General features: G+C 37.4%; 1 protein-coding gene across 1 annotated transcript in view; it reads left to right on the top strand.

Annotated features, from left to right (window-relative positions):
- The window catches only part of ARHGAP21 (Rho GTPase activating protein 21), a 119,501-nt gene that overhangs the window by 44,530 nt on the left and 60,849 nt on the right, over positions 1-14,122 (top strand). The window contains 2 exon segments of the mRNA XM_032473852.1: positions 3,927-4,106; positions 6,639-6,663. Coding sequence (XP_032329743.1) covers positions 3,927-4,106; positions 6,639-6,663 — 205 coding nt within the window.

Raw genomic sequence — 14,122 nt, 5'->3', positions numbered from 1 at the left:
TCTTTTGTGCTTTAAAATTACACAAGAAGATGGCAACTAAGCACATGAAAAGATGCTCATCATTGGCCATTAGGAAAATGCAAATGTTACAAGACATCATCACACACCTGTCACAATGGCCAGAAGGAAAAATAATGACAATACCAAATGTCACTGAGGATGCACAGATATTGGATCACTTACACATGGCTGGTGGGAATTTAAAATCATACAATTACTCTGGAAAAGTTGGGCAGTTTTAAAAAAAAAAACATGCAATTACCATACATACAGCCCAGCCACAGCATTCTTGGACATCTGTCCCAGAAAAATGGAAATTACATTTACACAAAACCTGTATATGAATGTTCATAACACATTTTTCATAATAGTCAAAAACTAGAAACAACCCAGATGTCCTTTAAATGCACTGCGGTACATCTATACCAAGGAATACTACTCAGCAATGAAAAAGAACAAACTGTTCATACACACAACCACCTGTGTGAATCTCTAGAGAATTATGCTGAGTGAAAAAAAACAATCCCTCAAATTTACTGACTGTATAATTCTATTTATCTAACAGTTCTTGAAACAACAAAATAACAGGACCAGATTAGTGGTTGCCTAGGGTTGGGGAGTGTGTGAGAGCTGAAGGGAGAAGTGGGTGTGGTTATGAAGGGGCAGCAGGAGAAATCTTTGTCGTGATGGACACACAAACCTCCTCATGTGATAAAGCTGCATAGAGCTAAACACACACAAGTACAAGTTAAACTGGTGAAATCTGGATAACGTGGATGGATTGTATCGATGTCAGTATCCTGGTTGTAATATTGTACTGTAGTTTTCCAGGATGTTACTGTTGAGGGACTCTGCATAAAGATTATGGAGGATCCCATTGTATTATTTTTTACAGTTTTATGGGAAGCTGTAATCATCTGAAAATAAGAAGCTTAATTAAACTAAATTGTACATACTGCACTCACCCCTGTGTCTCCATGTGTGGAATAGTGTTGAGTAAATAGTGGGTGCTCAATAAATACTTATTTACTGAATGAACTGGGGGGAAGGGAGAGAGAAAGAACAAACTTGTGTGCACGTATGAAATAATTCTCATTTGGATCTCAAAAGGAGGAGCCAGCCTACTACTAAAGCTTAATTAAACTATTTGGATAATTAAGCCTAGAATAATAACTTTTATCCTACAAGTTCTACCTGATCATACGATCACTTCCGCAGTTATTCAGGATTCAACTGGAGTCTCCCATGTTGATGTTTGATGTTATTCCCCCTCCCCCTCCATCCCCGAGCCTTGGAACGGGGGATAAATTAAAATGCATTTATGATAAATGAGTTTCCATGTGCAGTCTCCGTAGTGCTCAGAGTCTTGCTGACTGTAGCTTTATGAGAAGTCTTGTAGCGTTAAGTGCTCCAGTTTTGTTCTGCTTCAGAGTTATTTTGGTTATGTAGGTCTTCTTCATTTCAGAGGGAATGTTAGAAACAGCTTATCAACTTCTTCACCAGAGTCTCCTGGGATTTTGATTGGGATTTCATTGCTTCTGTAGATCAGGGTGGGGAGAGTTCATGTTGTAACAACATTGTGTCTTCTGAACCGTGGCACATCTCTCCATTTCTTTAGATATTCCCCAAATCCCTCAGCAGTGTTTAGGAGTTACGGTTTACAGGTCTGGCAAATATTTTGTCATATTTATCCCTAAGTATTTTACATTTTAAATAGTATTTAAAATTTTTCAATTTCTGATTGCCCATTGTCAGTGTATAGATATGCTGTTTGTTTTGTATATTTAAATTACTTCTATTCCATTGAGTAGGACTCGGTCACAGCCTCCCCCCACTGCAGGTTTGGCTGGGGAATGTTACTATCAAGCTGTCTTCCCAAATGGAAAAAATAAAATAAAATTGATGAACAACTAACTAGTAACAGCCCAAATGTTGACTTAGGATGAAAATGTTCAGGATTAGAAGACTCTTGAAAAAATGCTTCCAGGAGCACTTTTTAAAGTTCAAATACCTATATATATATATGAAACAAATCATTGTGGAAGGATAAGATTCACTAGTGAAGCATAATGAAAACGGTAATAGAATCAAGCATATTTAAGTATTTGTTGTTTGATAAAGGTGACATTTCAAAGCTGCTGAGATGAACTTGGAGTTGTAATTTAATACAAAATCTTAGCAGCAAGGTACATGTGTTAAGTTTGAGATACCTATGAGATTGAGGAGATCTCTGAGCTGGAGATAAAAATTGGGAAAATCACCAAAAAACTAGTAGCGGTAGAAAGATCCATTGACTGAGTCCTGGGTATAAGTTCAGAAGTTTAGCAGATGAGGAAGTAGTGAAGGGGACTGAGAAGGAGCCGGTGAGTTAGGCAGAAACTCAGTGTGGGAAGTCACATGGAGAAATTCTTCAAGAAGGAAGTAATCCTTGCAGCAATTGATAGGTCACGAGAGCCGAGAATTGACCTTTCAGTTTAGCGAAGCCACTGGTGACCTTGACAAGAGCATTTTCAGGGAATTATGGTGGCAAAAGCCTGATTTAAGGGGATTTAAGAGACAAATGGGAGAAAAAGAATTAGAGATAGCAGCTGTAGACAACTTTCAAGCAAGACAACTTTTTCGCTCTAAAGATAGGCAGGGATGCAGTGTGCTGGCTGGAAAGGGCTGTGGTCAAGGGAGGATTTTTGTTATTTTAAGATTAAAAAACTTAGAAAATGTACACACACATGCTGATGGGAATGATGCAGTGAAGAGAAAACAGATGATGCCAAAGCAAGAGGGAAGAATGGCCGAAACCAGGTCTTTGTCTGGTGAGAGGGACTGGGATCCAGTGCATTCGTGGTAGGCAGGATACAAGGCAGAAAACAGGAGCATGTGGCCCAGTCGCAGGTGGGTGGGCAGATGTGTAAATCCCCTGAGTTCCCATCTTACCGCTTGTGTTTTCTGTGTAATAAAGCAGGGGAGAAGGGATGAAGTAGTCGTCCTGGATGAGGGACTGGAGAGAAATGGATTATCACTGACAGCTCTGGAGGCTCTCTTGAGGCTGGTGGTCATGAACTTAGCGTGAAAGCAGTCGGCTTAGTTTTTGTTTGTTTCCACCCACGTTGGGCCACTGTAGGTGCAGGTCCAGAGTAGGCAATGTTGATTGATCCAGGGTTAGGTTTTCTCATGTGGCTTGGAGGAAGTGAGAAAGGCCAAGGGGTGAGTTGAAGCTGGCTTAAGAGGGGAAGTGAGGATGTGGGGTGGTGAGGGATGGGGACAGGGTGGTAGGGTCAGCCTCAGATGGAAGAATTGTAAGGGTTGGCACGTGAGAGGAATGAAGTGTGAGATCTTGATTTGAGATTGCACAGGGTCTTCGCTCATGACCAGGTGAAAGCCAGGAGTAGAGGAGAGGATAGCAAAGAGCTGGAAAGCCAGGACATTGGAAGCGTTATCTATGTGGATACTGAATTTGTGCTCAACACCTGAAGCCGTCTCTCTTTTATTTTCTAATATTCTTTGCTGCTGTTGGACTGATAACAGTTTCAGTGTTCTTACTCAGCAAGAGTTTCATGTCTCTTCTTTCAGTTTGTTTCCTAGTCCTCAGCGCTCCATGGGATTTTTCTTCATAAAGAAGAAAGAAGTGCTATCTTTCATTCCTCCCATTGAATTTAAAATTTTCGCCATTCTAGTTCTCATTTCCAAGAGTTTGTTCTTGCTTCTGATTAACTTTTCATAGCATCCCCTTCTAGGAAAAAGAAATTGTTTTTGATAATCTGCATAATTTGTTGTACCATATACAGTTCATGTGTCAGAATGTGGTTCTTTTTCTCCATTAGGTTCCTGTCTGCACTCAGGTATTTTATTTTTACATATAATTTTTTCCCCAAGTGATGAAATATATTGTTATTTTTTAACATTACCTTTGAATTGTCTTTTCATTTTAGGTATCAAAAAGTAAAGATGGAAAAGAAGAAAGTGAAACTGTATCACCATCCGAAGATGAAGCGTTCTCCTGGCCAGGTCCCAAAACAGTTATGTTGAAAAGAACATCTCAAGGTTTCGGTTTTACATTAAGGCATTTTATTGTTTATCCCCCAGAGTCTGCAATTCAATTTTCATATAAGGTAAGAGAAGTGATTACGGTGGAACACTGGGCAGTTCCTGTCTCCTTCTCATCTTCCTCACATACTGCCTTCTTTCTGTCTTAAAAAAGGATTAAGTGTTATATCTGCATTTTTATTATATTCTTTTACACCTTTTAGATAGTTTTTCTACCTTCTAGAGCAAAAATTTTAATCTGCTCTGAAAAGGTCCTGTTGATTATGAACGCCAAATCTTTCTCACTAGAGCGTCTAATTCTGATCGTCATTCTCCTTTGTGTAATATGGAGCTGGTTTTCTAATATCTAGAAAGCTGGTGAGTTTTCTGGGCAGAGGGTGCAGAGGAAACAGTTTGTTAACACATTTGGACAGTTATAAAACGTTATTGGAATTAGACTAACACTTAACTCCCAGACACGTAATATGATGGCAAGTCAGAACTTAAAAACACAGCTTCTCACCAGAGTGAATTACCTTAATATACCTTGACATACAGTAACGTGGTCTCGTGAGAGGCGGCATGGAATGATGACATGCTGGGTGCTTGTTCTGAGTTCTTTGCTGTCTTTATGAGCGATCTCTCCCTTTATTATTGGCCCTGTGTAACAGATGTGGGAACTGGTCTGAGTCATATAACGAGTAAGTGGTGGACCTAGGAACGTGAACTTGGCCAACATGGATGCCTGATGCCTGGCTGTTGTACAACAGGGTAATGGAAAAAATGACGTTCAGGAGACTTGTGAGACTTCGGCCAAGCCTCTAGATTTCTATTCTAATTTGAGGGAATTGAACTAGAAGATTAGAAAGTCCTTTCTAATTCTAAATATCTACGAATCTAGGGCTGTCTTTTTAAAATGTAGTGTCAGATCACTTCTGGAGACCACACTCTTCTTATTATATCTATGTTAAATGTTTCTTTCTAGTCAAATGTCTTACAGGATAAGGTTTTAAAAGTACTGAATAGTTTTTAAGAGTTATGAATAATTGCTACCTTTGGAATTAAAATGTCCCAGTTTGGCTTTCCTGACATGTATAAAGCAGTTGAACCAGATTCCCTAAGAGTCTGCTTGATCTTAAAATGTCCTAAATACTATCACTTAGGTATTAAGGTCACATGTGAGAGTCATTGAAAATTTGAGTCCCTTGCTTTTATTTACATACTAAGACTGAATCTTTTTTTTTTTTTTTTCATCTTTTGTTTTTGTTTTGAAGAAGAGCTCTGGGTCATGATGAACAGATACGCAGTACAGTTTTTATAAGATAATTGTACCCAACACAGGTTTAAAATGCATCATGATCATGATCATTATTATTGTTATTATTGGAAAATATTTCTAGAAATTTTAGTAGTGCAGCGTAACTGTTAACAGCAGACAGCGAACAGCACCTTCCTCCCAGGTGGCTGTGTTGAGTAAGTGATACATACATGTGAAACAGCACAGGAACCGGCACACAGTAAGTGCTCAGGAAACTTCAACTATTAAGGCTATTATTTAACACAGATGTTCTTGCAAATAGTTCCCAGTCTTGTAAATTTTACATGGAAAATAATATTAAAATCTTTTCAATTATGAAAATGTGTTCATTCACTTCAAAGGAGTTTATAAAAATTAATACTATATAGCTTTCAGAGAAGGTGCAATTAATACAATGTCTTTATTATGTTACGAACCTGGCAACCCTAGCAGGCTCAGAACAGAGCTTATAACCAGGAAAAAAAGAATGTATTTGGGCAGCGAGAATAAAGGTCAAAAATTATATAACAAGTTATCAGCCCTTTGCTAGATGTCTGTTTTTCTTTCCACAGTACATTGTATTTTTCATATGATAGAGGCTCAACAAATATTTGAATCAATGTGTTTTTATGCTGGTTTTTCAAAGTTGCTTTTCTAATTTCCCAGCTAGAGGTAGATAACTTGGCAGAGAGAGAGCTCGGTAGCAGTGAAAGCAACCAAATAGATAACAGCTCAAAATTGAATACAGGGAATTAAGTAGAGAGCAATTTGGAGCCAGTTTATACCAAGACAGTTCTGGGTCCTGTAATAGCCTACAAAGGCACATTTTATTAAGGTATAGTGCATAAATATATAATGACCCGACTGGCCCTCTCGTCCAAATTCTAGATTCATCTATACCGCTGCCCACTTGGGCAGTTCTCTTTGGATGTCTGTTTCATGTCTTTGTTTGTTTGTGTTGGGGGGAGGGAATTAGGTTGATTTATTTATTTAATGAAGGTGCTGGGGGTTGAACCCAGGACCTCGTGTGTGCTAAGCACACACTCTACCCCTGAGCCATACCCCCCCCCCCACCCTGTGTGTCTGTTTTAGACACCCTACACTCAGTAAGTTAAATCTGAACTTCCGACGTCCTTCTCATAAAGTTGGCTTCACCCACCATCTTCCCATCTGCATTCACGGGAGTTCCATCCTTCTGGCCAAGGCACTGTTAGTGAGCTTGTTGAGGGAGAGCAGTTTAAACTGAATTGAGCCTCACTGTGACTTCACCAAGCTATAAAACATGCATTCATATGTGAATATATGTTTTTTTATTTTGTAGGATGAAGAAAATGGCAACAGAGGAGGTATGTTGTAAACGTTTTAATTTTTCTCTGTATGTGTTTCTACCCGTGTGCTTCCATTCTTTAAATCATTTTAAATGAGATGATGTAGATTTTGGAGTTCAAATGTATAACAATCCTTAGAAGTGAGAGCATAGAAATTAAATATTCTCCTATTTTTCCTGTGGACTTGAACATGTGATGATTTTATTGTTAATTATGTATCAGTATTCACGTGGTGGACTAGATCATATGATTCTGAGGGAAGTAATTCTGAGATTTCTATTCAATTAGTAATCTTTTAAATTCACTGATTTCTTTTAGTGTGTGTTCTATCTACCAGATTTATTGGTTCAAATATTGAGATGTAGTATTTTGGTTCTTAGAGCAGTCTTACTCTTGATCTAAACATATTTAATGAGCTTAAAGGAAAGTCAGTCTGGGGGTAGGTTTATGTCTTGAAAGTTGCCATTTATTTTTGTTTTAATTTTATATGAGCTTTGAATTAAAATTTACACGTAACTTTTATAAAATAAAACATTTATTTCTAGATGGCTTTAGACATGTAAAAAGTTAGAAAAATAGTGAAGAGTTTCCATATATCCTTCATTCAACTTCCCCTAACGTTAAAAACATGTAACTGTGGTGCAGTTAACAAAAGCAAGACAGCAGCTTTGGTACGACACACCTGCAGGCTTTATGTTGGTTTTGCACCTTCTCTGTTGCCAGATCCGACACTGCATTCACTGTCACGTCCCCTTGCTCCTCCTAGCCTGCGACGCTGCCTCAGCCTCCCCTGTAATTCATGGCCTCGATACTTCTGAGTAGTACTGGTCAGTTATTTTGTGGAATGTCCTTCAATTTGGTTTTGTCTGACGTTTTTCCTATCATTAGTTTGAAGTTATGCATTTTTAGCAAGAAGATCACATTTGTACCTAATTGAAGTGTACTGTTACACTTAAGGTTTTGTTTTGATAAGTATGTAACTTGGGAAGCCACCATTCCAAGCAAGATGTGATGTCAGAAAGAATCTTTTCATCATTCCACAAAGTCCCCTTGTATCACTTTGCTGTCAACACTCTGCTGGCCCCAGACCAACACTGATCTGCTTTCTGTCACTATTGATGACGTTTGCCTCTTCTAGAATCTCTTACAAACGAATAACACAATATGTACTCTTTTGTGTCTTTGACTTGGCATAATATTTTTTACAATTCACCATATTGTACATGTAGGTACTAATAGTACTACCTTTTTTTAAATTTTTTAGATTTTTTTTTGCTTAGTGGTTTTCCCTTGTAATAATAAACCATAAATTGTTTATCCGCTCACCTGTCGATGAACCTTTGTAATACCCTATCTGATTTGAGGTCTTGGAATGGTTCTGTTAAGTGTTAAAATGAGAGGAAAATGGTTTCTTTCAGCACTGTCAAAGTAATCGGAGAGTATAGGGCGAGGTAAGACCCTCCCTAGTTGTCACCATTGTGCAAGATGGGCCACTCCTGTGTCACCATCTGTCATGCACCAGGGCTCAGGATGAATTCCAAATATTACTTGGCCGTGGTGGGGAAAGGGAAAACGGACAAAACCAGTATAGCAGAAGAGGACATGGGTCTTCTGTTTCCCTGTCATCCTACGGAATGATGTGCTAAAGCCTGGGTGACCTACCAGACGCACAGCACCTAGAATTTCGTGCCTGTCATGTTCTAGTTTTTATTGGGAGAAATATTCTTCTAATAAATATAGAAGGACATAGTTATAAAACTTTACTATGCAGATGATTATATATCTGACTTAGCTCACTGAAATGAATGGATTTAGTTATATGCTTTGACTGGAGAGAACAGACTTAAATATTTGTAAGGGAAGACTTGATCTACATCTAACAGGAGATTGGGGGAGGCAGAATAGAATAGGACTAAAGTCTGTGATCTGCTGGGGAAAATTACAGTTTAAGTACTATTTTATTTATTAATTTATATTTAATCTCATTAAAAAAAGAGTTTGTGTCCATATGCAAAAATACATGTATTTATAGTAAGATAAAAATAAAATTAAAAAGTTCATGGTGGGGGGGAAATGAACAGACATTCAGGAGATTTAAAACATATGAAATACATGCAGTATGTAGAATCTTACACTGTTGTCAAAAATGGGCTATAAATTTGCTTTTGAGCTTTTCCAGTGGCAAAAAAGAAAGGAAAAGAAAAGGAAAAAAAAAGAGGAAGGAAGGAAGAATTAGTTAAGGATTCACATTATGCATAAGAAAACAAAATCTGGTTTGCACTGAAAGTCTGAGACAGATTTCTCCTATGGCTCCTCATAATGGAAAACAAAGGCTAATACAGTAGACAGTATCCTCAATACTGTTTATATGACTGTTTATAAACAGCCCTCAATGTAAGCTGATTTCAAAACCCCATGGTCCAACTTAGTGTAGAGGGCTTCTTAACTGGGGACAGTTTTGCTCCCCAGGAAACACATGGCAACATTGTGGACATTTTCGATTGTCACATTTGGGGATTTGGGGTTGTGTTGCTGGCAGCAAGCAGGTAGAGGCCAGAGATGTGGGTGAGAATCCTGCATTGCACAGGACAGCCCTCCCACCCTTCTCCCCAAACAATTACCTGGCCCAAGATGTTATAGTGCAAGTGTTGAGAAACCTTGGATTATAGGGGTGGACACCAAAACAATGGCCCAACCATACAGGTCCCCAAAAGTGTGGCTTGACCTGGTGACAATACTCAGACCATTTAGAAGAATAAGTATTCAAGACTGCATATCCAGTGATGTTTAATGATCATTATCCCTCACAACTGAGTTTTGATCTGAACTGAGCTACTGCTATAGTTTGAGGTTAAATTATCATTCTTCTGGCATTGCATGTTGTCAGTGAAGGAATAATCATAAGAAAAACATTACAGTTCAAGAAAATAAATAATCAGTATATTAAAAACTACAAGATAAAATAGCTAAAAGAAAAATCAAAGAATGTAAATAATTGAAATGTAATAAACTTAACATGAGGAATCGAACAGATTGAGGGAGAAAATAATTATAATAAGCTAGGTTAACGCACGATTTAATTTAAAAGACTAATAGAAGAATTGAAATAAACACAACATAACTAAGGTTTTAAAATAAGAGAAATAATGGTCAAGCACCTTAACTTCCTACAAAGCAAGTCCATCTAAGATTAAGTCCAGAACTGTGTGTTTTCTTGCTAAGAAGAAGAATATGAAAAGATGTGAGAATACCTAAAGAAATTATTTTATGATATGCTTGTAAGATACTTAAAAGGAGAACTGCCTGGTTTTTTTTTTTTTTTGAAGGGTGGTAGAAATTAATATATGATTGAGGACTTATATATTACTATCCTGTTTAATCCTCATTATCATTCTGTGAGGTATGAGACAATATCCCCACTTTGTAGGTGAGCAAACTGAGGCTGAGAAAGATGTAAAGTAACCTGCCCAAGATCGCAGAGCCACATGACAGAGCTGGACTTCCAAGTCAGGCATGTGGGACTCTGAAGTTCATCTTCTTTAAACTCTGCCATCTTACTTCTGTTGAGTTAAAAAAAAAAGAAAGAAAAAAAGTTTGACTTATGTAGGGTCTAGAATTAGTAAATTAACACAGGGTATATTTCCTATGTTAGGAAATTAACTCTGTGAAATGTCTCTGCACTGAGAAAGTTAAAAACAAGGAAACTTGTCACATATTTGTGAACACTTTAGGACGAAGAATTCACAAGAAGAAGGTCAGGGAAGCCCCATGTTTAGAGGCCTCGAGCATCTCCGAGGAGCACCCATCACTGAATACCTGGCTGGCAGTGGACCCGGGAAGCTGAATGAGTTTAAAGAGTTCCCAGGGGTCTGTCTCCTTTTGCCTCCCAGGGCCTGGCTTGCTTTCATCATCCCAGTTGGGCAGTGGGGGTCACAGGCTGCTCTTCAGAGACATCCTTAGCTTAAGTTCAGTCCTCATAACACCATTTCAACCAAACTGATCAGATCATCCATCAGAACATACTCTCTATGTGAGAAAAGTTCTCTGATTCGTGAACAGTTATTTAGAATACCACCTATTTAGAGAAAGACTACATGTAATCTATCATTTTGATTCAATGGAATGTTTCAATATTTATTTTGTAGTCTCATTTCCTTTTCAGGCTTACTTTCAAGTGTATTGAGATTATGAAATCCTTGTATGTGAATTTTGTTTTAATGAAATAGAATCCCAGCCTCCGGTATAATGATCTGAGTCAGAGTCTAGAATCACTGGAGAGAAAATAATTGCCAGAATTTTATTCAAGCTCCTAGGAGATCCTGCTCTGTTGCCAAAATTCTGTGAAACAGTCGAAAGGTTTTGTTTTTGTGTTCTTTCTTTTTGGCAAATTAGTGGAGTCTCTTTTTGCCACTTAATTTTCTGATTATGCTCCTTTATCCAACTTTTCCACTCTATTATATTATTTCTCATATATATCTTGTATATGTGTACTCACTTGTGTTTTAAAAATTATTTTTCTTTCTTGTTGGTTAGTTTTCTGCACTATAATGCAAATAGTGTTTACAAGAACGTAGTAAAATGTTTTCTGGTGATAATAATGCTAGTGGATAACTGCTGTCTGTGGATGTCCTGTTTTCCCTTAAATCATAAATTCATAATAAAAATAATTGAAGGTTTATAATTACCATTATTTCTTTTTTACTTACTCTGTGAGTAAAAATTCTACCTCAGTGTAGTTGTAGGGACATTTTCAATGTTGTAAAATGTGCTTCAATAACTGGTAGGTTTCTACTTTGGCATTAACATGTATATTCAAACACGTTAATAGTAGGAAAGAAGTGTCTAAGAATTTGATAAACTTTTTCAGTAGTAAAAGTTTGTATTTTGTGGTTGCAGTCACTTCTAACTAAACAGCTCTTTAGTCTATGTTCAAGTCTTCTAATGCAGGATAATAATTATAAACCTTCCTCAAGCCACCTCAGGAAAGATGTGATAATTCTTTTTTTTTTTTAAATTGAAGTATAGTCAGTTACAGTATGTCAATTTCTGGTGTACAGCATTAATGTCTTAGTCATGCATATACATACATATATTTGTTTTCATATTCTTTTTCATTAAAGGTTATTATAAGATACTGAATATAATTCCCTGTGCTATACAGAAGAAATCTGTTTTTTAATCTATTTTTATATAAAGTGGTTAACCTTTGCAAGTCTCAGACTCCCAAATTTATCTCTTGCCACCCCATCTTCCCCGATAACCATAAAATTGTCTGCAAGTCTGTTTCTGTTTCATAGATGAGTTCATTAGTATCCTCTTTTTTTGTTTTTGTTTTTTTTAGATTCCACATGTAAGTGATATCATACAATATTTTTCTTTCTCTTTCTGGCTTACTTAACTTAGAACAATGATTTCCAGGTCCATCCACGTTGCTGCAAATGGCATTAGTTTATCGCTTTTTATGGCTGGGTAGTATTCCATTGTATAAATATACCACAACTTCTTTATCCAATAATTTGTCAGTGGCCATTTTAGGTTATTTCCATGTCTTGGCTATTGTATACAGTGCTGCTGTGAACATTGGGGTGCATGTATCTTTTTGAATTAAGGTTCCTTCTGGATATATGCCCAAGAGTGGGGTTGTTGGGATCATAAGTCTATTTTTAGTTTTTTGAGGAATCTCCATACTGTTTCCCATAATGGCTACCAAACTACATGCTGTGCTAATTCTAAAAAAAAAAAAACCAAAAGGACATATCCAAATTCAAAGTCAAGCACTATAGGATATCCAGGGTGCCACAGACACCAGATTAGGACCTGAGAGAGCCACCCAATGCAAAGAGTAACAACAACAAAATCTTGGCATCTGATCTTCTAAAGGCCCAAATGCTGGTATTTACAGGATGATTTAAATGAGTTTCACAGTTCATGTGATTATACGTGACTGTCTCGTGTGCTGACTCTGTAGACAGTACGGCCCTCGCTATCTTCTTCCTTCCTTCCTCTCTCATCATTGTCATTCCAAATCCCCTGAGAGGGAAATCTAATTGGCCTAGTTTATCACTTAATGAACTGCACTCACTGTGATTAGAGATCAAATGTTCTTCAGTTTAATGAAGAGCTAAATTCTGTAAAGCTGACAGAATTGAGTGTATTTTATGCCACTGATTTCCATTAATAGGTTGAAAACCTATTTCCTCAGAATAACATAACACTAAAATATGGACCTGAACATTAGTTGTAAGAAAAAATGCTTATTTTGGGTAGACCTGTGGATGTCAGAATTGTGCTCATGTTACTTTTGAAATGTAGTGGTCCTAACCTGACCGGGTGGGCACCATGGAGCTCATGACATCTTTGAAAAGGAGCATTAACTGAGCCCCTTAAGATCCATTTTTAACTCTCTTGACAGTTAAATTATTTGAGTTTTGAGTTTCTCTGGGAGTTAGGTAGATACACTAATGAGCTGCATATTTTTACTAACTTTTAGTGCTGTTCAGTTGACGGATCACAGATGTCTTAACTGGTCTTGAAGATATTTTAGAAAGTAGAAATGATGATGATGATGAAATGACCGTGGTGCTGGTGGCAGGGTGGTGGCTGTGGCAGTTGCTAGTTTACAACGTGCCAGGCTCTGTTCTAACATTCTGCGTGGGTTAACTCATTTGATCATCACAGCAACTTTTAGGGGTGGGCATTATCGTCACCTCCATTTTTAAGATGAGGAAACTGGTGCAGCAAGTGTCTAAGTCACTAGGAAGTGGCCGAGCTGGACTACAAACTCAGGCGGTTTGATTCTAGAGTTTCCTCTCAATTCCCACCCCGGCTTCTCAGAAAGATCTTTACTCCCACATAAGTCATTCTTGAAAATGTGTAAGAAAGGGGTTTCTGGTCCTTTGAAATTCAAGCAGTATTAAAAGATTGCTTATTCAACTTTCAGATATAATTTTTAAAAAAATTTTTTTTCTAGGGACAAGGAGGAGGTAATTAGGCCTATTTATTTGTTTGTTTGTTTATTCATTCATTTATTTATTTAGATGGCAGTGCTGGGGATTGAAACCAGGACCTTGTGCATGCTAGGTATGCACTCTACCACTGAGCTATATATATACCCTTCCCCCTGTAAGTTTGCTAACATAGTGTAAGCGTATCATACCTGTTCTTTAGTTTCCTTCTTCATAACTGAACATGGACTATTGGCTTACATCTGCTGAGCTTAAGGATAAAGCATTGTTGCTTTAATGTCTGCGACTGGTTTTCATCTTTGATTCAGTTATATTATGACTGATAACACTTTCTCTTTTTTTACTGATTTTTGTGAAATGATAACACTTACAGTTTATGAAACATGCTTGCAAAAATATTTGTACAGAGCTGTTCATAGCTGCTTATTCATATTAAGTAAACACTGGATTTGACCTAAATATTCATCAGCATATGAATTGATGACAAAACTGTGGTATGTTCATATACTGGA

The sequence above is a fragment of the Camelus ferus genome, chromosome 35 (genome assembly GCF_009834535.1).
Source record: "Camelus ferus isolate YT-003-E chromosome 35, BCGSAC_Cfer_1.0, whole genome shotgun sequence".
NCBI lineage: Eukaryota > Metazoa > Chordata > Mammalia > Artiodactyla > Camelidae > Camelus > Camelus ferus.
Note: the sequence above shows the minus strand (reverse complement) of the source record. Positions and strands in the feature narration are given on the sequence as shown.